Source organism: Pygocentrus nattereri, chromosome 8 (genome assembly GCF_015220715.1).
Source record: "Pygocentrus nattereri isolate fPygNat1 chromosome 8, fPygNat1.pri, whole genome shotgun sequence".
Taxonomy (NCBI): domain Eukaryota; kingdom Metazoa; phylum Chordata; class Actinopteri; order Characiformes; family Serrasalmidae; genus Pygocentrus; species Pygocentrus nattereri.
This window is the reverse complement of record NC_051218.1, coordinates 18828829-18855824: the sequence shown is the minus strand read 5'-3', so window position 1 is coordinate 18855824 and position 26996 is coordinate 18828829. Positions and strand designations below refer to the sequence as shown.

The following is a 26996-nucleotide window of genomic DNA, read 5'->3' as shown; positions in this document are numbered from 1 at the left end:
GCCGCTCTGTCACTGCCATGATGGCGGCACTGCGTCGGCTCATCTCAGCGGGACACAAATGCATCGCTTACACGAGCGGAGCAGGACTCCATCCGAAAAGCACACGCTCGCTGAGACGAGCCGGAGCCGGACTGGGTCTCGGGCTCGGAGGAATAGCGGTGTATGAGCTCTGGTTGTCCCGGGACGATGAGAAGCAGGGCTGCAGAATAAGTCAACACTGTGGACTGGTGAGACTCCCAGGTGTGGCAGCGAAAGAGAAGGTATGGCTGAGAAAAAACAGGGTTACACAGGGCGTAAACAAGAGGCTGCCTTTAGCCCTCACTGCTGTTTCATACGCACTTCAGTACCGAGGCATGATCAGGGTAAACAAGAGGTTCTTAAAGAGTTTCATACGCTCGGTATCAAAGGCGCTCTCCACCGGGGAGGGGTGCTGAAAATAGCATGTCAATTGAGCTGCCACATATGGCTGTAACGACAAGCATATATCACTGTAATAACAACAAACATGTCTGAAAAGGAATACAATGCAGTTTGTCACCGGCACTGACAAATACAATGGAATTTCCTTAAGATTAATCATACGGGGTAAACTTAAAGGTGCGACCGAATGTAACCATGGCGACCTGTGTTGTAAACATGCCCACTTGCGTCCCATAGCGATGCTACAGTAGTGTCTAAAGCATAATTTTCTGGAATAAAAACGAGGAAACCCCCTCTTCTAGTGATGTATCTTGAAGCTGAGAGGAACTTCTGAATAACCAGAATAATCTGCTTAGAGCTTAGTTTTGGGCAGGCTTTTAAAATAAAAAAAAATATATATTATTATGTTATTGTTATTTTTATTCTTAAATGGTAGAGTAAGCATCACTTTAGACCATCTCTACCAGCCAGCATGGGTTGAGCACTGCAGAGATTCCCACTAGTTGTATGATGTATTTGTGTAATGCATGCTGGGTATTGTAGTGTCAGAAAACTGATAAATGAAAACATGGCTGCAGAATACTGCATTACCCGACAAATGGCATATTAAAGTGTCATGAGACCCTGACAAAAAAATGACGGGATTTAAGAAACCTGGAAGCTATTTTGCAAAAGTAGTGATATTAACTGAACAAATGGGATAACAGCATAGCCAGCATAAGCATAGGCAGTCTGAAAGTGTACATTCAATAGCATGTCATGTAGCACATCATTTTAAGCACTTTGTACTACATCTGTCATTACTTTAAATATGAATTAGGCTAGCAGTGTTATTAGTTCTGGCAGCAAATCCAATATCATAGACTATTGTAGCAATGCTAATGATTGCAGCATGATTTGGTAACCCTCAGAAACAGATCACACTAACATAATTTGAGCATTTAATCTACCCTTTGCATTATGTTAAAATTTCATAATGAACAGTCCAATAGCGGAAAAAAAGTATAGTACAAATGAAGAACCTCCTGTTAAGTTACCAATTTGGAGATATGAGATTTTGTTCTGACATTTTGACATTTTTCCTTAAGATTAAGATTAAGTGACCCTTTTAGTCCCACAACAGGGAAATTTCACCTCCGCATTTAACCCATCCGTGAAGTGAAACACCACACTCTAGTGAGCACACACACACTAGGGGGCAGTGAGCACGCTTGCCCAGAGCGGTGGGCAGCCCAATATGCAGTGCCTGGGGAGCAGTTGGGGGTTAGGTGTCTTGCTCAAGGACACCTCAGTCATGTGCTGTCGACTCTGGGGATTGAACCGGAGACCTTCCAGGCACGAGGCTGGTTCCCTAACCTCCAGCCCATGACTGCCCCCAATTCCTGGTGCATTTGAAAAATTTGTATTGTAAAACAGTTCTAATTAATTTTTACATGAACATTTTACAAACTCTTTTTATCCCTTTGTTATTGAGCTTTCAAGACTGATATATGCACATAATCTCTGTTTTGACTGGCTGCCCTTAATTGTATGTTATTCTGAGGTTGAGAAAAGCCCAAATTTCCATTTTTGGCCTTGGATCGTGGATTTGTTTTGTGGTATCAAAACTGTTTAGGGTGAGTTGTGAGCTAATTACCTCCAGTTTTGAAGAAGCTTGAGTTTATTTCTTCAAAAATATGTGAGAAAATGTTGGATTAAGAAGACAATAACATCAAACACTGAATAAAAACATTGAACAAGATAACAATTTCCATTCAGCCACCACTTATGTTGTGCACTGTACATGCCCAGCAGTGTTCAATAGCTCTCATAAACTGTGGAGATCAAAGTAAGATTATCTTGGTTCCAGAAAGCACTACTGAGAGCACTTGTTCAGTTCACTGATTTAGTCCATCCACTCCTTTCTGCGCATAAAAAGAGCACAAGGAGACAAGGGCTGTACCCTACTCATGTTCTTGGCATCGGTCTCTCTGGCAAGTTTGTCTAGCGGTGATCTGTGTGGACTTCATTGGTTTGTTGGATCATTAAACCATGCAGGGTTGACTCAGTCTGCGTTGCAACCTCCCTTACACTGTGTTCCTTTTTGTCTTTGCTCCCTTATCAACTCGGGAACAGGGGCGAGGGGTGGGGGGAGCACTGGACGTAACCTTGACTTGTGGATTGAGACGCAGGAATCCAGGGCTGAGGTAACGGGACACGGCAGCTTGGCAGCAAGGCTGACATTTGATGTGGGTAATAAGTAGCAGGGGCACACATTCCCAGGGTGTTTGCTTGGTGCCCAGTGGGCCTGGCTGCCTGCCACCTGGGAAAGACATCAGCTCTGTCCTCGTGAGCTCAGACTCTTCATATCAATGCTTCTGAACATTTGAGTCCCCAGTCATGTGGAGGAACTAAATGAGAGGACATGCATTAAAAACAACAGTATTCAGTCATGTGTGGATGTCAGTAATGCAGTATGGGAAGTTTTGCTTGTGGACATTTTGCAGAACTGATCTTGACACTTTTAAAAATGAAGGTTCTTAAATGGCCCATATTCCACATTTTTCACTTACCAAAAGCAGTCAGAATTTATTTTTACATGACCATTTTCCAATCTTTTTTTGTCCCTTAGAATTAAACAGGCTGCCTTTGTTATTGTGCTTTTAAGACTGATATATGTAAATGATCTCTGCTCTGACTGGCTGCCCATTATTGTGTCTTATTGTGAGGTTGTGGAAACCCAGAGTTCCTTGTTGACCATGCATAATGGATTTGATGGGTGTTTTCAGAACTGTTTATGGTGATATTTTAGATAGCCTTCTAGAAGCTTGAGTCTATTTCTTTATAAATGCATAAAACATTTAATTAAACTTTAATTTAACAAGGTCACAGTTTTCATTTAGCTACCACTTGTTGCCCACTGTAGATGACCAGCAGTTGACTGTGACTGAATGTATGGTAATGACCTCTATTCTGATTGGCCACCCTTTATTGTACCTTACAAATAAACAGGCTATTTTTGTTAGATTTCCATAATAAGGGCCCTTTAAATGGTTTTTAATTTGGACATACAGTTCTAGGAAAAGATGTTTAATTGGCATTCAAAAACATTTTCATACTTGAATATCTCATTTACGATTGAAATCCAATGAAACTTTTTTTGTATAGCTCCAAAACCCCTTTTGGCACTGTTATAATCAAGGTGGTGGGTTTTACCTTCAGTTTCAAAAATTAAAAAAAATTTCAATGTTACAGACCAAGATACGTGCTGATGACGAGGACATGGCAATGTCAGCTCATGAGCACAGATTCCGGCTGTTCAGCTCAGTGGAGTACGAAGGACAGCTTTACATGACGCCGCTGGACTTCATCGAGTCAGTCACTATGAGTGAACCAAAGAGTAAGCACTACTTTTAAACTCTTTCACACTGTACATACAGTTTATACAGTCTTTATCTCTCAGACTGCACATACAGAACAAATACATGAAGCTCCCTGAAGCTGCCTAACAATTTAGAACAATAAACACGGAATTCTGTTTTAATCACTGATTTAGTTGTAAAACTGAGAGATTATATTCCTTTTTTTCATACAAGTATCCCACCCAGTAGATCTTTAAAGGTAGCTATGACTGGTCACTGCTAATGGAGTCATAACACCTGCATAAAGATATCCATCTCTACCAGCATAACACTTAAGGCCCATTTCTGTTACAAAAATCTGCAGAACCATTCCCAAACATGTATTTGATCTTGACAAGACCTAACCTATGAATGAGATTGCTACTCTACATGTTGGAACATTAGGACAGGCTTCATAGACAGACTGAATTTATTATTCAGCTATGGTTTTTTAATACGGTGCCATTTTTATGTTACAGTGAGGTTATAACTAGGACATTTTCACCCAGTATAATGTTGCACCCATCTGTCATTACTTTAAATATGAATTAGGCTAGCAGTGTTATTAGTTCTGGCAGCAAATCCAATATCATAGACTATTGTAGCAACGCTAATGATTGCAGCATGATTTGCTAACCCTCAGAAACAGATCACACTAACATAATTTGAGCATTTAATCTACCCTTTGCATTATGTTAAAATTTCATAATGAACAGTCCAATAGAAATGGTCTAAATGACTTGCGGGGAAAAAAGTATAGTACAAATTAAGAACCTCCTGTCAAGTTACCAATTTGGAGATACAAGATTTTGTTCTGACATTTTGTTTTGACATTTTTTCCTGGTGCATTTGAAAAATTTGTATTGTAAAATAGTTCTAATTAATTTTTACATGAACATTTTACAAACTCTTTTTATTCCAGAATCAAACAGACTGTCTTTGTTATTGCGCTTTCAAGACTGATATATGTAAATGATCTCTGTTCTAACTGGCTGCCCTTAATTGTGCATTATTCTGAGGTTGAGAGAAGCCCACATTTCCATTTTTGGCCTTGGATCATGGATTTGTTGTGTGGTATCAAAAATGTTTAGGGTGAGTTGTGAGCTAGTGAAGCACTAGGGTTCATAAGATCCAAGCTGCACCACTGGTTTTTCAGCAGCTTTAAAAAGCTTTTGTCATCCTGAAACTCGGAGCACAGTTCTACCCTGCTAGCTGGGAGTTGGACTTCCTGGAATGTTCAGAGACGAATAAAATGTGAACTCTAATATGAAGGGCACCCATTGCATCACTGCTTCAAGCGCATTATTTTTAATGGCATATGCTCAGCTAAAAGGCATAACGGTATTTATGGTTTTATGCCTTGGCTATAAAGTCTGTTTTGAGTGTGCTGTCACTGTGCATGTTTGTGAAAGTCTGACCAGAGGGCCATTACGCATAATTGAATTTCATCTTGTGCACATAAGATATGGCTCATATATTAACTTGTGATTGTTTTGTTTGTGCTAAAATGACCAATGTTTTGCATCTGATTTGTTTACATCATGCTGATGAACCTATGTTTTTTAACAATGTATTATAAGATGGCCGAAGCTCTAAACTGGTTTCGTGTCTGGATTGCTGTTAAAAGCAGTGAGCATTTTTAGATGCACCGGCATTTTGATGGAACAGAGCTGTGGAGCTCTTTTTGCAGACTCATGGCTGATTTTGCAATTCATGGAGAAAAGCTTCGTGGTTCTAGTCAGACTGCTGAGAGAGGAGGAATGCTTTCAGTCAGTCGAGCATTTTATGACCTCTCTGCCTTATCGCAATAGCATGGCCTTGCCATTCCTTTGGAACGTGTGGTACAGTATTAAACAATAAGATCACCGCATTGCTGTCAAAAATTGCATTTTTGACTGGATTTATGATGTGACTGGATGAGATTGTTACCAAGACCCATATCCAGACAGAAATGCATTATATTGATAAGTACACTGTGTTAATATACAGTCCATCGATGCCTGTGTTTATGCTGACACCTAAATGCAAGATCTGACTCCCTCATGTAATCAAATGTCTCCTGTTTCAGAAAAGAAGTTTTGGAGATCATTGACAAAAAAGGTACGTTAAAAACGTTCTTACTTATTATCGCACTTATGTTTACTTCTTGACTGTATTTCATTGACAAATATGGGTAAACTGTTTTTTAAATTATCCATTCTTTTTGAAGGATTTAGATAAGATCCTATCAGACACTCCTCCTGTTTGGAAAGGATCATCTCGATTTTTCAGAAACTTACATGAGAAAGGTGAGACCTTAAGACAGGTTTCTGTCATCCCATAGTTTTGTACTGTTAGGGATAGGTATGCATTTACATTTAGACTGAGTCGTTAGGCAGGGCCTCTTGTCCAGATTATAAATCCATAAAAACAATTCAAATAGAAGATTCTTATCCTGGCTTGATCATGCTGAAGTGTATCTTTGAGCAAAGGAACATTTCAAAGTACAGCAGTACATCTGAAAAGCAACCTAGGCTCACTTATGTTTTCAAACTAGTGAACATATGATAAAACTGCATGTGATCAAGTACTCTGTAGTGTCATATGAAAGATTTATAGATCAGAGTTGGCCAAGAATGAGTCTTAAGAACATAACAGAAATAACACTGGAGATGGACAGGGATGGGCCAGGGTGTTGGGATTCCTAGGCACAAGAGTCCTTGGAGGCCCCCCACATGCTACAGTAACATGTAACCAAAAAAGTCTTGAAAAGTGAAATTAAACATATTTTTGTGTGCATTTGAAACAAAGAACAGCCTCTTTAAATAGCAGTGTCCTATTGTCTGTAACGTTTGCATATGATTTAAAGATTTTTAGCCAAACAGAGAAAACCACTATCACACATTGTCTAAAACATCCCAAAATCCCAATAATAACAATATTTTTAGTAATTTAATATATTCAATGGCTACTCATTAATCTAATGTTTACACATGCAGTGGACTTTCCCAGGTATTTAGGCCACCTACAGCCTTGTGGCATAAATCCCCCCAGGACCTTGCAGTCAGAGACTTATGGGCACTGGCTCCTGCAGATGGAGCAATTTGGACCTGAAAAGGAGCTTCTCATACTACTGAGGGGCAAATTCACTAATGCAGCTCAGTTTTACCTTGCAACCATGTTTGCACCTAAAAGGAGGATTTTTCAAAATTTATGCAAAATTTTGAGCAAAATTTTGCTCAACGTGTGGTTTGATGTGAAATTGTAGAGAAACAGACAGTGGTTGTGAGTGAAACCAGAGGTAATGAACACAGATTCTGCATGTGTCTTCAGTTTTAAATGGAATAGCGATCATGTTAAAACCATGGTCAATGTGAAAAAATGAATACATTTAAACATTTCCTGTGACAGAGCTTTTAGAGGCATTACATGCTTCAGATATCTGGTTCCTATAACCACCACTGTGATTAAGTATGCAGATTTTTAAAAATGGTTGGAATTTTTCTTTAAGGAAGGTCATGCCAGGCACCCTGAAAGTCAAGGATCTTAGTTAGAGCACTGTGTAGTAGTGTAGTTCTGAACATGCTTTGAAAGTAGCTGAGCCCTTTGAGACTTGGAGAGCAATAACAGTGAGTTTTGTTTGGTTGATAGTTCGGTCCTTGTTGCAGCAGGGAGATAATGGAGAAATCTCAGTAAACAAGTTGTGTCAAAGAAGTTCTTAATATTGAAATGCTACAAGATTCACAGACCACAAAGAACAGACTATGGAATAATTTTAGATACGATTCTGATTTCCTCTTCACACTACTAGGACAGTGAACCTCTTCCAAATACAGCAAACATAATGTAGTGTGCTGGCTCTATATCTATATCTTATCTTGGAATCTAGCAGAACTGTGACTTTGCTCCAGGGGAAGCTCAGATATGAAGGTGACAGAAATCCCTTACATACCACGTGGCACCTTAAATAGAAAAAAGATGTGTTCAGCAGAGGGGTAACTGGAGTACAACACATTCCACAGACAGACATTAGTTCACATATTACTCAGTCCTCTAATGGCCATAGTATTGGTCTGTTAGTCATACTCATTTTCATATGAATAAAATGTTTTACATTAACACATTCTTTCAGTTTACTTACATTTGGGGTTAATTGAGTTGGTTCAACATACAGTGAACAACATACGTGCAGTGTAAAAGTCAGAGGCTTTTCCATTAATATGGCTATTAAGTACAAGCTATTCATTTTTCATGAGATGTTTCTGATGAGATTAGATCAAAGATAATCCACTTTCATAGGAAAGGTTAAAGTCAAATGAAAAAAGTGAAAAAAGGAGTTTTTAAAACTGGAATTGAAATAAAATAATGGGACTCCTAACAAACATACAAGACCTGCTAGACCACCAAAACTGTCACCATCAGAATAACAGCATGTAAAGCTTTTGTCTTTGAGACAGAGGAGAAAAATCAAACACCGCTCTTGTTTTAGATCTGAAAAATCCATAGGTGTTTTTGTGCACACTTCCACTGTGAGAAGACAACCCAGTGCTATGAGTCTGGAAGTATGTATAGCCAAGAAGCCTTTACTGAGAATGGAAAAAGAAGGAATATTTGCAAATCCAAAATTGAGCTTCTGGTGCTCTAAGAACAATGAAATGAACGTCACAGAGCCCAAAACTATCCTGGGATTACTTGGATAGTGACAGAAAGAAAATGCAAACAACTTCTAAGACTGAACTTTGGAGGTGTGGAAAAAATGTCCATCCAGAATTATCTGAAATAATCTGAAAGCAAGTCTCCCAAAATGAATGGAAGTTGTAATAAAGGCAAAGTGTAGACACACTAAATGCTGAAGTTTATATTGTATTTGTTTTTTGAGGTTTCTGTATATTTTCTGCTAAGTGTATTTTTCAGCTTTTTTCTTATGGTGAAAAATGAATAAGTTGTACTTAATGGCCATTTTGACTGGAAATGAAATAAATGATGGGTGCTTTCTGACTTTTGCTCAGTACTGTGTTACTGTAGTAACACAATTTTGTCTGTCAGCGAACTTTCAGTATATTGTTGCTGTCGTAACAAAACCTCCAAAACTGTAACTTTACAGGAGAAGGAAAAAACATACTTTGCTTTTAATGTAAGTCAATGTAACCAAATTTTGGGCAGTTTCTTTTGGTCCATTCTTCATGAAATTTACATACAATGTAAAGGACAACAGCCATTTTCAAATTATGTTAAAAACTGAAAAACAACAAAAATGGAGATACAATTTCCAACAGCAGCGATATTCAATATGTCAGGGCAAGTAATATTTAGTTTAACAGTATTTATGTAATATGTTTAATTCAAGTGAAAATTATATTAGGTAAATTCAATGCATCACCTTTTTCAGTGCAATGTTAAAAGAGCTATAGTATGCTAAATAAAATGATAGCAGCTCAGAAAACATTCCATTATTTTTTCATTATGGAGGTTTATTAGCATATTATCATCCTAATCACTGCTGTTCAAAATAAACAGTAGCAAAGGACCTTAAGCATTAGCTTTACATAAATTGCTCTTTCTGAAAAATTTTAGGAAGAATGGCTCCAACCGCCGTGGCAAGAATCAAGTCTTGAGTGCGTTTTTGCATTTTAGGCCACATAGCAGTGTGTTGTCTATATACCGTGCCTTCTATGGCCCCTCCTGAGTGCCAGTGCTGGAACCTTGGTTTTTTAATTTACCCGTTAAATTCTGAAGGTGCACTTAGGTTTTTCAAAAAAGACTAGATTGATCTCTGAACAAAGCTTTGCTTCAGATGACAAGGAAAGCTGTTTGAACTCTGCAGTGTTGAGACTTGCCCCAGTGACAGCCCCCCATCACTGAGGACAGTATGAATACTAAGAATGGCGTTGGATTACAGCTCTCACACTGACACTCTATGTGAATTGTCTATGGATCTTTGTATTCCTGACAGGATCTTCTTGAGTATATGGGCTCGGTTTCTTTCTGCAAGACTGAAGGTGTGTGATTTCTTGTCTGGAAGGCTGCAAAACCATTTACCGCCTCCAACAGATTAGGCATAAACAAATGTTGCTTTACTCATTTTAAGTATTGTTTATCTAGCTCATCGGCTGGAATCAAATCATTGTTTTTTTAAGGCCACAGTTTCTATAAAAGGGATATGACTCTAGATACATCTTACAAAGAGGCTCCATAAAGAGATATGATCCAAAATACATCTGTAAAACTCTTCCAAATCTGCTTTGAGCACTGGGGGTAGATGTAGTCACTCATGCTCACACAGACCGTTTTCTTTTATCCTCTCCGCTAAGCATACAGATGTCCTTTTCCCACAACACTCAGAGCAGTCACCCTGAACTATCTGTGCTCGAGTCGCTATCTTTACCTGCAAACAAAAGCCTGGGAATGCTTTCAGTGGCTGCAACATTTCTCCTTAAGTCTCCCCTGTCATGACAGTTGCTCTTCCTTTTTCTCGCTTTTCGCACAACAAAAGGACTCGCAGGCCTGAAAGAAGAACACAAACCCCACATCAGGCATCCACAATCAGTGACAGCTCACTTGAGAATGTTTTACACCTAGGAAAACAAACAGAAGTTGGCCCAGGAGCCAGCCGCTTTGGGCTGCTTTTGTTTGGGTTTGTGTCCGGCCTGATTACCCGACTTTTAGCGTCTCTGTTTGTGTGGAAAGAACACTAAATAGGAGTTAAGAAGGGAATCCCCTTAGATGTTATCAATTGGAAAAGGAGAGATGTCGAGTTTTAAATGACATATGATAGTTTGTTTGATTTTTAAGGGGAGGTTTTAGGATCAAAGGTTGTTTCAACTGTCAAGAACTGTGCATTCTGTGCTGTTTTTCAGGCATCATCTCATACACAGAGTATCTCTTTCTTCTTTGCATTTTGACAAGTGAGTATATGCTCAGGTTGTATGTTTTGTGCTTGTGCAATAGGGTTAAAATTCTGTATATATACTCTATATAAACAGCATAGATTTTCAGATGTCTGTGTTCCTTTTTTACCTACTGAATCTCAGCTTTTGTTGTTCATCATTTTCTAGAGCCTCATGCAGGCTTCAGAATAGCTTTCAACATGTTTGATGCAGATGGCAATGAAATGGTGGATAAAAGGGAGTTCATGGTGGTATGCTTTTTTCCCGTTTGTTTAACACAGTTGTGTCCAAATGTTCCAACGCCCCTGGTAAAATTACCTTTTGTTGAGAAGCTAACATAATATCTGCAGGGAATGTACATTTATATGGGAATTGTCTGTAAATGTTATTGTCCATGTGGTAGTTATTTTCTGAGTTTAACATATTGGAAAAAAATAAGACATAAAATATAAAATGTGCCACAACTTTTTCCCAATATATTAAATAATAAACAATAATTGTGCATTAGAATGTGCAGAAATGTGTTCTCTGTGGAGGATATGTACTTTTGTTTTCATTTAGAAAATCAACAAAACATTTCCAGAGGTGCACAAAGTTTTGCGAACGAATGTCTATAACTATACTAGTACATGTATATACAAGGTCAAAATTATGACTTTTCTCATTTAGCTGGAGGAAATATTTCGTAAGAAAAATGACAAAAAAGAAAGGGGAGGAGATTCTGACAGCTCATCTCAACTGGTAAGAGAGGCATTTAAGTGTGTCTATCAGCTATCTAATTCATTCCTATTCACTTGACATTCACTTTACAGTCCTCACTGAGATAAATACCTGTCTCGTCTAGAATAATAAGCGTTCAGTTAGCAGAAATGTAAAATCAGAAATGTAAAATCAGACATGTAGAATTTGAACAGGATGAATGGGAATAACTGCATCTACTTATGAAAGCTTAATAATGATAGGAATAACTGGCTTGACCACAAGAAATGTGTGTCTGAAATGTGTGACCATTTTCTTTCCTGTACTGTGCATGCTACTGCCATATGTCATCTTCAAGAGTGTGGAACTATATGGATGTCAAGGTTCTGTCAGCAATGCTGTATGTATTTTAATATGGTTAAGAATCATTAACAGCATGTTTTTGACTAGCATTCTTAGCCTGCCTGTCAGTGTATGTGATGTATATCGTGACAGTCTGTAATAGTAATGCATGTCCATGTTATGATGTTTGTACTGGAAACAGTGGTAGAGGCCGGCTTTTAAAGTAACTATACTCTTAAAAATAAAGGTGCCAAAAAAAGGTTCTTTGGGGCAATGTAAAAAAAAAAAAAAAGCCCACACTTTTAGTTCCCTAAAAGGAATATTTAAAGGGACACTCACGCCAAAATGAAATATGTAACTATCACTACATCTGTTGTACACATGCTTACTTGCATACAGCAGTACAGCTGTAGTCTCTAAAGTGAGATTTTCCAGTTTCAAGACTAGAGAAATTCCCTTCTGATGTATCATGAAGGTAGGATGAGCCCCTGAAAAATAGCAGCTGCTTAGATTTTTTGTGGGTGGCCAGTTTTAAAACGTTTAATTTTATATTTTAATTTTTTTTCTTAGCTGGTAAATGCTAAAGGTAGAAAGCTATCATAACTGCTAGTAAGCTGGATACCTTACCCCAGTTTGGCTTCTTTTCTCTGGCTGAAAGGCATTCTACCTCCCTGGTTCTGTAGCTACATTATGGAGCTTCTCTGACAGGCACAGAGCAATGTCCTTTTGCCATCTAGTGTGTAATGTTTGGATAAAGTCACAAGAAGTGACCCTCATGCGTGGCTCAGCCTCAGAAAGGCAGGACAATGCAGCCCTAATGGATCCCGGCCGAACGCAAAGCGAAACATGTCTCCATTGTTTGGCAGTGCAGCCGAATTGCATGGAGAAGAGAACAGATGATTTATGTTACTTGTCTACTGTCAGGTGGCGATCGCTGAGGCATGGTCTCAAAGATTTCACTTAAAAGGCCTTCACCTGAAGACAGACAATTCCTCCAGGACCCCCATGTTTTATTTTTACAGTTACTTGAAAAGTGGTATTTGGGCTCAGATTACCTTTTTTGTGATGGCCTGACCATGAAGAGTGGCGTGCTAGTCACAGCTAACACTTGAATGAGCCAGTCCCAGCAGAGAACAGCAAAGCTGGGGATTTTTCTATTTTTAAAACTTGCTTAGGTTTTGTTCAGGGGTGCTGTTTTCTTGTCTTTTGCAACCCCACCCACCATGGTCTTAATTGCAATCTGTGAGCCCTACGATAGATTACAGTGCAAGTATAGGAGACTGTATTTGCACAGTATAGACATTTGGCACTGGTTTTTGCAGCGTTTCAAAGAATCATTGTAGTGATCCTTGGAAGTATGTTGCCTCACCGACTGAACCTGTGCACCTAGTCATAAATCTTACATTTTGTTTGGTGACTTATAAAGCACTACGGAAGAACATTGTTTTATCAGGTGCGTTACCTTTCCGAATACCTGCAGGGCACAGAAGGTTGGAAAAAAACATTATGTAACAAAAAGGTATAAAACACATAAGACAAAACATATAAAAGTAATAAAACAAACCTTAAAGCTAAAGACAAAATCATTCTTAACTTATAATGTAAGTTAAAGAAATTTTATTCCATAGCATTTATATTGGTGTATTCATCAAGAAATACAATGATGTACAAAGTACTGTGGAAAAGTCAGAGACCACCCTTTAATTGATTTACTTTCCGGTCAAAACATCCATTAAGTTCATTTAAGTATTTTTGAAGAGCATACATTTCCCAACAACTAAATATAATCTTTTTTGTCCTCAGCTTCTATCCTTTTTTGGGAGACTTTCAGTTTTTCAAAGAAATCTGCAGGGATGTTTTTCCACACCTCCTAAATTTAGTCTTAGAAGTTGGTTATATTTTCTGCTTCTCATAATCCAAGTAATTCTGATATAAATTTAACATTCCATAACACCTTGCTCCACATCTCTGATGTCCATGTTCTAGTGCAAATTTTCTTCTTTCCTTTTCACATACCACACAGGGAGGACCACTGTCAGGGAATTAAACCCAGGCCCTGTGATACCCACTGCGTTAATTTTATGTTAATTGTGCTTGCTGCTTTTTTCTGACATTGAAAAATGAATAACTTCTGCTTAATAGCCATTTTGACTGAAAGTTGATAAAAGGCTCTTGCTGCTTTTTGCTTTCTTTAGATCATTTCGGATAAATTGTTCTTTATTAGTTGACAGTTAAAAAGCCATATGTTTGTAACTATTTTAAAATCTGTGTATGTGGGTATGTAAAGATGTACGCTAAAGAAGATCTAAAAAAAAAAGTTAAGGTTACAGCTAAAGGTGTTAAATCAATGTGATAATCATTTATTAATTTCAGCATTACTGAGTTCTGCTAAAGCCTGAGTAGACTAATAAATCAATGTTCTGATCAGTTAGTAATCTCAGTGTTACTGAGCTCTGCTAAAGACAGAGTAGACTAATAAATCAATGTGCTGATCAGTTAGTAATCTCAGTGTTACTGAGCTCTGCTAAAGCCTGGGTAGACTAATAAATCAATGTGCTGATCAGTTAGTAATCTCAGTGTTACTGAGCTCTGCTAAAGACTGAGTAGACTAATAAATCAATGTGCTGATCAGTTAGTAATCTCAGTGTTACTGAGTTCTGCTAAAGCCTGAGTAGACTAATAAATCAATGTGCTGATCAGTTAGTAATCTCAGTGTTACAGAGCTCTGCTAAAGCCTGAGTAGACTAATAAATCAATGTGCTGATCAGTTAGTAATCTCAGTGTTACAGAGCTCTGCTAAAGCCTGAGTAGACTAATAAATCAATGTGCTGATCAGTTAGTAATCTCAGTGTTACTGAGCTCTGCTAAAGCCTGGGTAGACTAATAAATCAATGTGCTGATCAGTTAGTAATCTCAGTGTTACAGAGCTCTGCTAAAGCCTGAGTAGACTAATAAATCAATGTGCTGATCAGTTAGTAATCTCAGTGTTACTGAGCTCTGCTAAAGCCTGGGTAGACTAATAAATCAATGTGCTGATCAGTTAGTAATCTCAGTGTTACTGAGCTCTGCTAAAGCCTGAGTAGACTAATAAATCAATGTGCTGATCAGTTAGTAATCTCAGTGTTACTGAGCTCTGCTAAAGACAGAGTAGACTAATAAATCAATGTGCTGATCAGTTAGTAATCTCAGTGTTACTGAGCTCTGCTAAAGACTGAGTAGACTAATAAATCAATGTGCTGATCAGTTAGTAATCTCAGTGTTACAGAGCTCTGCTAAAGCCTGAGTAGACTAATAAATCAATGTGCTGATCAGTTAGTAATCTCAGTGTTACTGAGCTCTGCTAAAGCCTGGGTAGACTAATAAATCAATGTGCTGATCAGTTAGTAATCTCAGTGTTACTGAGTTCTGCTAAAGCCTGAGTAGACTAATAAATCAATGTGGTGATCAGTTAGTAATCTCAGTGTTACTGAGCTCTGCTAAAGCCTGAGTAGACTGATAACCTATGTGCTGATCAGTTAGTAATTTCAGTGTTACGGAGCTCTGCTAAAGCCTGAGTGGACGAATAAATCAGTGTGCTGATCAGTTGGTAATCTTAAATTGAATTGTTGCACTATTTGATCATGCAGTCTTTCACAGAGTGATGCACCCCTCCTCATCTTTACTTCTGAAAGACGCCGCCTCTCTGACATGCTTTTACACCCAATCATGTTACTGACCTGTTGCCAATCAACCGCCAGGTGTTTTTTTAGCATTACACAAAATTACCAGCCTTTTGTTGCCCCTGTCCCAACTTTTTTGGAACGTGTTGTTGGCATCAAATTCAAAATGTGCAAATATTTTTCAAAAAAGAATACAGTTTCTCAGTTTCAACATCTGATGTGTTGCCTTTGTACTGTTTTCAATTAAATACAGCGTTTAAATGATTTGCACATCATTGCAATTTGTTTTTATTTACATTTTGCACAGCGTTCCAACTTTTTTGGAAATGGGGTTGTACGTCAAATTTGCTAAATTTGTTATTGGAATACAGTCAATGGTTTGCTCAGTTCAGGAGATAGTAGTGGGATTAAGGGAGCAACAGTGGACTGAAGCAGGCGATGAAAGCCAAAATAATGCTGAAAAATTTGCAAATTCTAGTAAATTGCCTTTTTAACGTGATTTTTTATTAAACTAATATTAACACAATAATTAAATGAAGAAAATGGCCAAACAGCAAGGAACATTGTGAGTTAAAAATTGTAAAAATCTGTTGCTATGTATGCTACATTTATAGAAAATGTATCCTGAATAGAGTACTTTGTATTGTAATGGAATATGTTACTGAATACATTTAGCACAGTATATTCAGTATTCAGCCATCACTATATTTTTCAAAGTATTGTGGAATACATAACTGGAGATAGCAGTGAGTTGAGCTGTATAGTGTAGAGAGCATTCAAGATCACCTGAAACATCTGCAACAGCTCTTTTAATAACTAATGAATCCAAGTTTATGGTCTCCTTACAAATGTTTATGATCTCTCAACAGATGTTTCATTTCCCATAAATTCAATGGCTGGCTCAGTAATCATCTCATTTAGCATTTGTTCAGAGTAACCTGCATGTTTTGCATGATGATTGTCCTATTATGGCCTATTATAATCTCCACCTGAGGAAAACAATCAATATTAAAGGAATACTTCAGCATCTTTTAACCTGTCTGCAACACATTGATTAGCAGGGACAATAAAGTTCTTGTATTTATAAAAGAATAAAGAACCTGTTGTCTCAAAATTCACATATAATAGAAGCCAATGGGCAAGTACTTCAGTATTCCTTTAAGAAGTTTGCAACACTGCTCTCTTTGTAACTCTAATATGTTTTGATATTGTGAGATTTGTGTTGTAGTGTGCATGTCTGTGTGCATTTTCCTGTATTTTTAATGCCTGTTTTGAAGCCTATAACAGCTATACTTCTGATATGCAGGTCCTTAAAAAAGAACAGCCTCAGTTTGAACCCAGAAGCTTCTGGGATGTGCTGAAGCAGGGTGCGAGAATAGTTCTCTTTTCAGATCTGGTGGAGGTACAAATATGCTCTGTCTCATCAGTCTTATGATTTCAGTATGCCATTTGTGAATAGCTCCCTTCTGTCTATTGTGAAGTTGTTGTATGTCTTTCCCCATATATGTCATTTATAGATGCCAGTTTAGCCTATAAGTAATTTGTTGAACTTTGTCACTATCTGGATAGAACAAAGAATCTCAGTTTCAGTATGCAGCAAAGAAATAATGTAATGGTACTTCAGAAAGAATTTGCTCCCCAACTAATCGACATATGCATGCTTAAGTCACGAATGTGCTCTTTTGTGGCTACTGTTACGAGGGTAGACAAGCTTCATGCTGGCTTTACACAGTGAAACTTTTATGCAACTAGTTGCATACTGTGAGTCAAGCAACAATCATGCAACATAATTTCCATGCAACTTGGCAGTTGCTCAAAACAGTTCAAAAACAAAGTTGCTTGCAACACTTTCCATTATTCCACTAGTTAGCCGAATGTACAGATCATTATTTGCATGTTATAATACACTGTATCTTTCTCACTACATGTCTATCTATGGTTCTGTACTATACATAACTTTTTTCCATCTGTTGTGTGTAAGTTATATTTTAAAAATTAATGTTTAAGTAGCCAGTAACATTATTTTCTACTTAATGTTTTGGTCATTCTTTATTAGATTCACTGCTAGTTCACTTTGACCGCATCAGTGGGGGTCTCTTTTTCAGCCGACCAATAGGTCATCTTCTCTTTTATTTCATATTTTCATTATTTTTTTATATCATTGTAGATTCATCTGGTGAAATCAGTGGTTTCAAAGTATGTTATTTGATCACATTGATGAACTTGTAGCATTTTGAGTAGCTGTTTCATGAAATCTGTTCCATAAGCTTGAGACAGTTGCAACTCTTGTGGCTGACTTTCAAATGAGTTGCAGGATGCTTTAAATAATGCAGTTTAAGTGAAATTCATTTTCATGTAGGAAAAAGTTAACTGTGTAAAGCTAGCCTCACAGATTGTGGCCAAAATTCCATTCAACCCACTGAGAAGCTAAGATTTTGTCAAAGCATAGTGGCAAATTCATTATTTCCAATTTGCATGATTTCAGTTAGCTACATCATCATCCAGCTCAGTAACTTTAACTGTAAATTAAATGTTATTTGATCTCTGACTGACGATAGTTGAAATGGGATTTTTGGCAACAGTAAAAGAGAACATGCTTGTGGGAGGAACACTGATAGGTCAATCCTAAGCAATCTAGAGGCTAAAAACGTCAGTGTGCATACAGCTATTATGCAGCCACAGTATATCTGTTTTGTTTTTGGCATATTTTGCAGTAATGGGACTAGATAAGGTACTGTAAGAGCCTGTTCCCAAAGGAAAAAGCCTCATCATCATCAGCAACAGATCCAGCCTGAAAGGAAAGAATACTGACATGACTATGCAGATTTTTTGCATGAGTAACCTGTTTGCTGTCTGGCATGGGTGTATGCTCCTTATTCTGTCCTTGCTGTTACACAACAGACTACTCAAATAACGTTCAAATGTTTGATTTAACCTACTCAAATGACTAGCTCTCAACACGCAACAAGACAATCTGAAACAATCTGAAAGTCCAAAGCAAGGCTTCTGTTTAAGGACGTGAGACACTGATTTTCATCTCATAAAATACCACAAAACAGAATCAATATGCCTTCATCACAAAACATTTGTCTGTGCTAAACAATTTTGCCTTGTTTCTGTGTCCGTGTACTCATCCTGTGGATAAGCCATTTTGGAAAATGTGTGATGGTTTATTCTGTGGCAGATTTTGCTCTCAGTCTGTTGTCGATACTGAGTAATGTGTATGTTTTTTACCATCTGCTTTTGCCTTCACAGCAAGTACAAGAGAATATCACAGACACAACTCTGTTGCTGCACTTCTTTGGAAAGAAAGGAAAAACTGAGCTCAATTTTGAGGACTTTTACAGGTAAAAGGACAATTAGACCAATTTTCAAATATATTAATAAAGATGAAACCGTAGGGGTTTACCCCAGTGCTTCACAAGCCTGGTCCTATAAACGCAGTGTCATTGTGTTTTCCCCACTTTTACACACTCACTGATTTATCCCTTTGAACCCTAGGCTGATTATTCTGTTAATAATCTTAATAGTTATTATTTAGCAACTACAATAAATTATTCTGTGAAAACTATTAAATAAGGATGCATTATACCTCTAAAGATGGATCATGGATTTATTATACATAGCTATACAACTAGACATGACAGTTACTGTAAACATTTATGTACTTAGTAGGTTAGCTACGGTACCTAGTAGATAGACAAGAGGATCATACAATGATAGTAGAATTGGCATTTCTTTCTGAACTGTAAATTCAACCTACAGTCTTTTGCATGTGGGGCTGTGGTGATATTTATTATTCTGTCAATTTCATTAAGAACTATGGGATAGATTTAATAACATTTTGGAGCCCGTCTAGTCCTTTACTCAGTTCATGGTACCATGTCCTCTCAGCACCGCATCTGTGTCTTGCTCTGCTGACAGATTCATGGACAACCTGCAGACAGAACTGCTGGAGATTGAGTTCCTGGCCTATTCTAAGGGCATGACCACTATCAGCGAGGAGGACTTTGCTCGCATCCTACTGCGCTATACAACTGTAGACAACATCAGCAGCTACTTGGAGAATGTGCGTCAGAGCATACCAGATGAGAAGGTAAAGCTTTTGCTCTTCTGCTCTTCTCTTCCTATCTACTGACGTGACTCTGCTCGCCATAGCTCACTGATCTTTGACAGGCCCGTATGTGTGAGCATGCCCCTACTGCAGCACAGAGCTTTTTTTTAAAAAGCATTGTCAGAGTTGCCATACCTGGTGTTGGATTACTTTACAACCATATTCTAGTGTGCCTATAGTATATTTCTTCTTTTTTGTCTTTGTCTCTTTTTTGTATTTGGCTCTCTTTATAAACCAGCAATACAAATAAATTAAATTTGTTTTGTTTGTTTCTTAATTTAATTCCTTTTTATTCATATGCACATTAATCAATTAAATGGTAAATGTGCCAGTGCTAGAAGTGGATAAATGGCCATACAGTCTAACAATCTAGCAAACATAATCTATATCAAAGATGCAAGACAGCAATTTACATGCAGAAGAGTTAACAAAAAAGGGTTCTACCATTGTATTAAAAAATGGGTTTATTCTTTGACTCATGACATCAGTGAAACCTTTTCAGTGCTATACAGAACCATTTTTAAAATGGTTCTTTGAAGAACAATATATGATTACATTATAAAAAGAACCATTTAACCAGGCAACAGATATTTGAACGGTTCAAATTAAGATTTCAGATAGTTCTTTGAATATTCACGGTTATGTATATAACCACTGTATTTACTAAAGAACCCTTGAAGAACCACTTTTTTTAAAAGCATCCTTAAAAAAAAGAGGTTCTTCAAGGAGTTTTAAAGTAAACTCTTGAATGGCAGTGTTGGGTTATTTACAAGGTTAAATGGTTCTTCTCTATGACAGAAAACCTGTTATATATGGTTCTTTAAAGAGCAGTTTTCAAAGTTTTTTAGGGGATAGTAAGTACTACCCCTTAGTACCCTCCTCCTAGCCCCCAGTGTGAGAACCACTGCTTTAAAGAATGTTGTATAAAAATGTTCTATATAGCACCAAGAAAGTTCAGCTGTTGTTACAAACCACTTAATAAGCCATTTAATGTATGTTTAAATATGTATGAACACAAATAAATAATATAAATAATGATTAACGACCACATGGAAATTTGAATGTATAATGACATGAATGAAACTGCCAAGGTTAATCAAATGTGTCAGCGTAAGAGAGCTGATCTAGGATCAGTGTTTGTATCTGTTATGACATGACAAGCAATATTGATTTTACATATTCTTGTTTTAGGAAGTAATAAATGTTGCCCAAGATCCGACTATATTACATAACAGTGCCCCCTACAGAGGTCTTAGTCTGGCATTTTTCATTTTCTCATTACTGCTAATGTGTACTCAAACTGTGCAGCGAAAATCATTGCAAAAACAACGGAATCTTAACATGATGCAAAGAGTCTACAAAAGAGAATCTTTAGGTTATAAATCTCTATGCAAACTGACCCATGCATTAAAAGGTTATGAGTTTTTTCACCTTCTGAGGTGGCTGTTGGTAGATGGCCATTGATGATGAAGTGTGCCTAATCATTCAGTTAAGAGATTTTTTTATGCAGTTCACCTTGTAACAACAGCAAAGCGTCACATGTTACTCATTAGTTCATTTGTAAAAGAGACACAAGAAGGGCCTCATAGAAAGAAAAGGCTCTAGTGCCTGGAAATGGATGAGTGGGATTCAAAAGACTTCTGGGCTGGTAATCTGCTAGCCTTGAGATGTTTTGGACAGATTCCTTTTGTTTTTGTTTATGTGAGAATCAGGTTGATCTTCTTTAGAGAAAATCTGCAAACAGCTTGACCCTTTCTTAAAGCCTCCAATCCCATGGTGCTGACAGCTTGAAGTCACAGGCCTGTATCAGGACTTGGGAGGGTACACTTTGACTGTTTGACTAAGTTATTTTCTGCCTTTAGATCTGTTATCTGTCTGATGACTTCAAGGTCTCTTAGACACTTAAGCTTTCCTCTAATTGAGAGAGTTAAGTCTGGTTTAGATAATATGTTGTTCAGAGCTTGGCATTTATTCTCAGTGTTGGGACATCTTTTGGAAAGCCATTATTTTTATGCGTTTTCTCCCATGATGGCAGGTTTTATATTACACAGTCTCTGGGGGACACAGACCATTTTATCCTAATGTTTTTCTAAAAAGGCCTTCATAACTTTGCATTAAAAGGGCATGTCCTTATTGATGTATAATCAATTTTTAAAAATGCCATAAAGAGGTTCTGATGTTTTTTGCTGTTGTTTGTGTTGTATAGGGAATCACTTTTGAGGAATTCAGGTCCTTCTTTCAGTTCCTCAACAACTTGGAGGATTTTGCCATTGCCATGCAAATGTACAATTTCGCAAGTCGATCAATTGGACAAGGTAAAACCTATTACAACATAAAAATCCAACAGTACTAATTCTGTGTATACGTTTCCTGTCCCACTAATCCCCAGCATTGGAGAAGATGATTTGCTGCCACGCTTCACAAACGTATTCACTATCAATCTTATTTGACTTGCAGATGAGTTTGCTCGTGCTGTTTACGTGGCCACGGGCCTAAAACTCTCTCGACACCTTGTTAACATCGTCTTTAAGATCTTTGATGTGGACCATGATGACCAGCTTAGCTACAAGGAATTCATTGGCATCATGAAGGACCGCCTGCATCGTGGCTCCTGGGTAAATGAGACCGGAGGGTCCGCTGGGGTTGTGTAAACGCCGTTTATCTTCCTTTTACAGCACCACAGGTGACAGCAGGGTTATGAACCCCCAATCAGTCTGGGGACTGCTGGGATTTAGCTCGAGAAAAACAAACAACCTGAAATTCTAGTTCAAGGCTTTGAACAGTAGCATGATGTGATGTAGACTGAGAGGGTAAAGTGTCATACATTAATCACATTTAGTCACATTAATCATTATTTATTTATAAGTTTATTTAGTTCATTCTTAAGAGTCCAAAGAGCCAGTCTGTTTAGAAGTTACTTGCTTTCTCTATCAGAACATGGATTTTGCTGTTATACTGTACATTAAATCAGTATTTAGATCAATGTTCAGTATAGTAAGGCACTGCCTTGGCCTTCAGTAACTTGTTTTTGTACATGTGTACATAGACAGTTTCCTGTGGTGCTGGAAAACATTTGCCTGAGGATTTTCTGCCATCTAGTGGACAGGACTGAAATATTTTGGATATTTTTGTTATACTACATTGTACTTGTAGTGTTCTCCCTGCCAACAAAGGAACATTTAATTGCAGCATTCTATTTTAGATTATTATAGCATTCCTTTACACATAAAGTGACTGACTTTCTCTTTTTCTGTGTACTGTTTCCTCCCAAAACCTAGGGCTATCGAGGTGAAGAGAGGTTCACCTCCTTTAAGGCCTGTATGAAGAAAGAGCTGTCTGGAAAATAGATCAATACTCTGGGACTTCGTAGGACTTCGTAAAGCTTAGCTCTCTACTAAAACTGTTACTATCCTACTTACTATTGTTTTCACTTCTTTATAAAATCACAAGGTGTGGTAGTATGACTTGCTCTTGGGAATTTTTTAATCGAAGGATTGTTAACCACATAGTGCAACTCTGATACAATACGATTTAACTAAAGGCTCAGTATCATACTGCTGTGTAATAATTAATGCACTGAATGATCAACAGATACTAATTCCATGTCATGGACTGTTAAGCTTCAAGGAAGGAACTAGTTACTACCCTAACATAATCTAACTTCACTTATATGGGCCATTCTGCAATTGCGGCAGCAAATGAATTAAGAATACTGAACATATCAAGTTTAAAACGTAGTCTGTTACATTGAGTACACTTCTGACATTATTACTAAAATCTGAGCTTTTCTAAATACACTTCTACTTGTTTCTTGTTCACACTACATGTAGAAAATTACAAATAATACATTAATGTTATTTTAATTTTAAAAGAATTTAATATTTAAGGAGTAACACCACTGACATGAAGCTGTCAGGATTTAAGTCAAATTTATCAAAGATTTTACTAACAGTAGACTTCTCTGAGTTAGTCTTTTTTCCTTTGAGATATTCATACAAGAAGTAATTTAAAAGAATTTCCTGTTCTTTAAGGTTACAATTAATGTTTTCATAAAGAAATCTTTAGATTTATTATCAAAACAAACTTATAGTTAGATATTTATGTAGAAAATAATTTTGTGCTTTTTTGCTATTTTAAACTGCTAATGCGCATAAAAATAATACTTCAACATCTGGGAAATCAGTGCTGTGACGATGTGCTGTTTTTCAGGCCCAACATAAGTAAAATTCACTTAAAAATGATCATAGATAGAATTATCACAGTTTTGTTGGTTTTGTTTTATTGGTTAATTTAAGAATAGAACAAAGATCATGCAGCCATCTTCATTTTCATGTTGGGACACCATTTATCATCACAACCGTAGAAAGACCCATATGTGGGATCTGTAGTATTTAGTAGCATGGTGTCATTCTGCTCTTTGCAATTAGCATTAGTTACTGATTTCTAAGATTTATATAATATTTATAGTGATATTTCTAGATTTAAATGTAATTTTTCCTCTTCTTTGTACAATTTACTACAATATGTTACTCTTTCTTATATCTTTTTATTAACTAAGAACCATAGCCATAACGCTGAATACTGCACTGGACTGAAATGAATTTTCAGAGCACCCCATGAGACGAAGTTACTGATGTATGTGTCAAAATCTGTAAGCCATTGAATGAGATTAACCTACTACCTCCTGGACTTATGCCTAATACCTTTTTAGTGTGACATTTTCAGTGCACACAGCCCTTTAAAAACCATTAAATGCAAAGATAAAACACTGGGGAAAAAACAGTAGCAAGTGATTTAATAATCAGATACATTTTAAAATATTTTGTAAATGCAAATGATTTATAAATGTTAGCATTTTCAGTATTATTCAGGATTCTGCACTAGTGCAAACACTGTACTCCTTAATTAAAGGGATGATTGTGTAGGAAAATTTGAAAACCCCTGGTCAAATCACACGCTCTGTTGGTTTTTGAAGGGAAAACAAGTTGACCAGTTGACTAAAGGGAACAAATAAATATGGCGTTTTTCTGCTAATTTCAGTGCACAATTCGTTTATTTGCTGAGTTTAACATATTGGGGAAAAAAATAAAACATACAATAGAAAATATGCCACAGGTTTTCACATGCCATATTTTATGATTTTTTTAAATATGTAAAACTCAGAAAATAGAGAGTAATCTTGCATTAAAGCATGCAGACGAGTGTTCTCCATAGAGGATGTGTTAACTTATTTTAACTAAAAAAAAATTTAACACAACACAACAACCAGGGATGCCAAATCTTTAGCACACAACTATACATTCATAGAAGTCTTACACTATTTTTCTATCTAGTCTTATTACGTTGTGCCAGGACCTACTGATACTTAAACAATCATTCTAAACTGTTTTGTTGAGTTGCCGTGCTGCAGTAGACGTACTGATCTACTAGTATATCTAACAGTGGTCTGCACTAAAGTTAGACAGTTTGCAAAAAATGATTTATTGATTTCCAATGACATATTCATGCCTATGCCTGGTTGTATTTAGCTTGTATAATAGTTTGTAGTACTCATAATTATCTTGATAATTGAAAATATGACAAGGCTTGCTTTTGTGTCTTCCTTGCTGCCACTTTGGTTGTACTATGCTGCTCTATTTGCTTCCCTACAAGATCTAAGTCGTATAATCTTCTCTACATACAGCGAGCACATTGCTAACATACTTTCTCTGAGCCTCTCCATTGCCCAGATCGGCTTACAGAAGGCCTAAAAACATAGAGCCCAATAATGAACTGTCAGATAGCTTTCAGTGTGCTCTACATGTTTTCTTGCTGTTCCTCTCAAATGTTAAATCCACAGATACTTATTTTGAATCTTATTTTAAAAAGACAAAATTCTAAAGCTTATACAACTCTACTAAGATTTGTCTTCAGAAATGAAAAATGGAGTTGCATAATATATAATTAATGTGTAAAAGGCAAAAGGAAGGCATTAATAGACAGATTTGATTAAGTCTATGTACATAATATTGAACCATTGGTGCAAGGTATTACATGCCTACAGACTGTTGTCCATGATAAAGGGTATCCTCATTAAAGGCCACTTTTTTTCTTTTAAACGTTTTAGGTAGTATTTTGGTAACACTACTGCGTGTATTATTTAGGATGATCATTGTAAAAATGAAGTTATATTGCATTACAGTATTTCCAGCTAATTCAGTCTTAGGTGTGCTGATGAACTGCTTCAGGTTGTATTTATAATAAAGTATTAGAGAACCAACTCACTGTGTCTTTTTCCTGGATTGTAGCCTCCAACTGTATGATGATGATGGTCATTCATCGTTTTCAGTAAGGCCCTGTGCAGAGGTGGGTACAGTAAAAGTAAAACTATACTATATTTTACTATTAAAGCTATTAATAAGAATCATTGTAAAGGTGTCAACTCATTCGCGTATTAGTTACTTTCATTTGGATTGCAGCATTTTAAGCTATGAAATATGTATCGACCACTGAAATGAAGTGAAATTGGGTGTGGTCAACTCATTGGTTTCCGAATGTCAGGGATAAAAGCTGTTTTCTTTCCTCAAAGCAATAGTTAAGTATAAGTAAAATGTTTTGTGAAATAAGAGTTTGGTGTAATATGTAAACACTCTTTTAAAACCTAGCATTCACTCCTCAGCCCTTTAACTAGGCTGCAAAAACAAGCTGTTTTAAATTCACTGAAGGGATAAAGAAAAGCTGGAAAATGGTAATGTAAAAATGTATTATGGATGATTTTGGCACATTAAGCCAAACACGTGATAAGTGGACCTCAAGGCAAAAGAATAAAATGCAAGAAAAAAGGGGCAGAAATATATAATCCTATCAAAATTCTACTTTTCTAAACTTTCTTAAACGTTCCAGGGTGACTGAAGTTTAGTTTGTTTGTAGGAAAGTGATGAATAGCTTATCCTTTTATTTACTTCCATGCGTTTTGATTTGTATTTTCACACATGCGTAGTACTCGTAAGTTACTTATTCAAGTATTTGTGAGGAAATTAATTTTTCCACAGCTGCAGTCCTTCACTTCATTTCATAATTCGTTTTTGCTGTGTTTAACTGAATTCCAGTGTTAGTGACAGTACCTGGGCTCTCAGTTTTGAGCTTTAGCGCGTTGTTTAAGGCCAAGAGAATCCAAAACAGGAGAATATCAAGCTAGGTTAGCTATCTTAGCAAACTGGCGCTAATAGATAGCTAGTTAAGTTACTGTAGATTTACTGCGGTTAGAGAGCATATTTGTCGAGTTTTTCACTCCTTTTCGCTTTTGGTGCCAACTTTTACTTCGGCACGAGGCATTATGTCATGGAAATTAGACTTTCCCTCTGTCTGAGGCGTTATTTCACTGAAAGAAGAACACTTACACCGGTACGCGCTCTCGGCTGCTGTGCAGTGGCCGCGGCTGTGGGTTGGAGTGCGTACGCCAGACTTAATGAGCGTCATGGCAACCTGGTGAGAAGGGGCGGGGCTACCACGCTGCACCACAAACAGGACGGATCAG

General features: G+C 37.1%; 1 protein-coding gene and 1 long non-coding RNA gene across 4 annotated transcripts; one reads left to right on the top strand and one right to left on the bottom strand.

Annotated features, from left to right (window-relative positions):
* micu3b (mitochondrial calcium uptake family, member 3b) lies at window positions 1-25740 on the top strand. Of its 3 annotated transcripts, XM_017707033.2 has the most exons (14): window positions 1-260; window positions 3655-3799; window positions 5869-5900; window positions 6010-6088; window positions 10637-10684; window positions 10835-10917; window positions 11336-11407; window positions 11724-11765; window positions 16673-16768; window positions 18622-18713; window positions 19291-19462; window positions 21687-21795; window positions 21938-22095; window positions 22759-25740. In XM_017707033.2, the coding sequence occupies exons 1-14, from the start codon at window positions 18-20 to the stop codon at window positions 22825-22827; spliced, it is 1440 nt and encodes a 479-aa protein (XP_017562522.1). In that variant the 5' UTR covers window positions 1-17; the 3' UTR covers window positions 22828-25740. The 3 variants fall into 3 exon arrangements, with proteins under 3 accessions (XP_017562522.1, XP_017562523.1, XP_017562525.1); XM_017707034.2 differs by lacking the exon at window positions 16673-16768; XM_017707036.2 differs by lacking the exons at window positions 11724-11765; window positions 16673-16768.
* Window positions 2084-26959, bottom strand: LOC108432904. Its single transcript, XR_001858256.2, has 4 exons — window positions 26860-26959; window positions 25745-25815; window positions 10165-10283; window positions 2084-2810 (listed from the first exon to the last, which is right to left on the bottom strand). It is a non-coding gene; the product is annotated as an uncharacterized LOC108432904 (long non-coding RNA).
* Window positions 26960-26996: the final 37 nt, after the last annotated feature.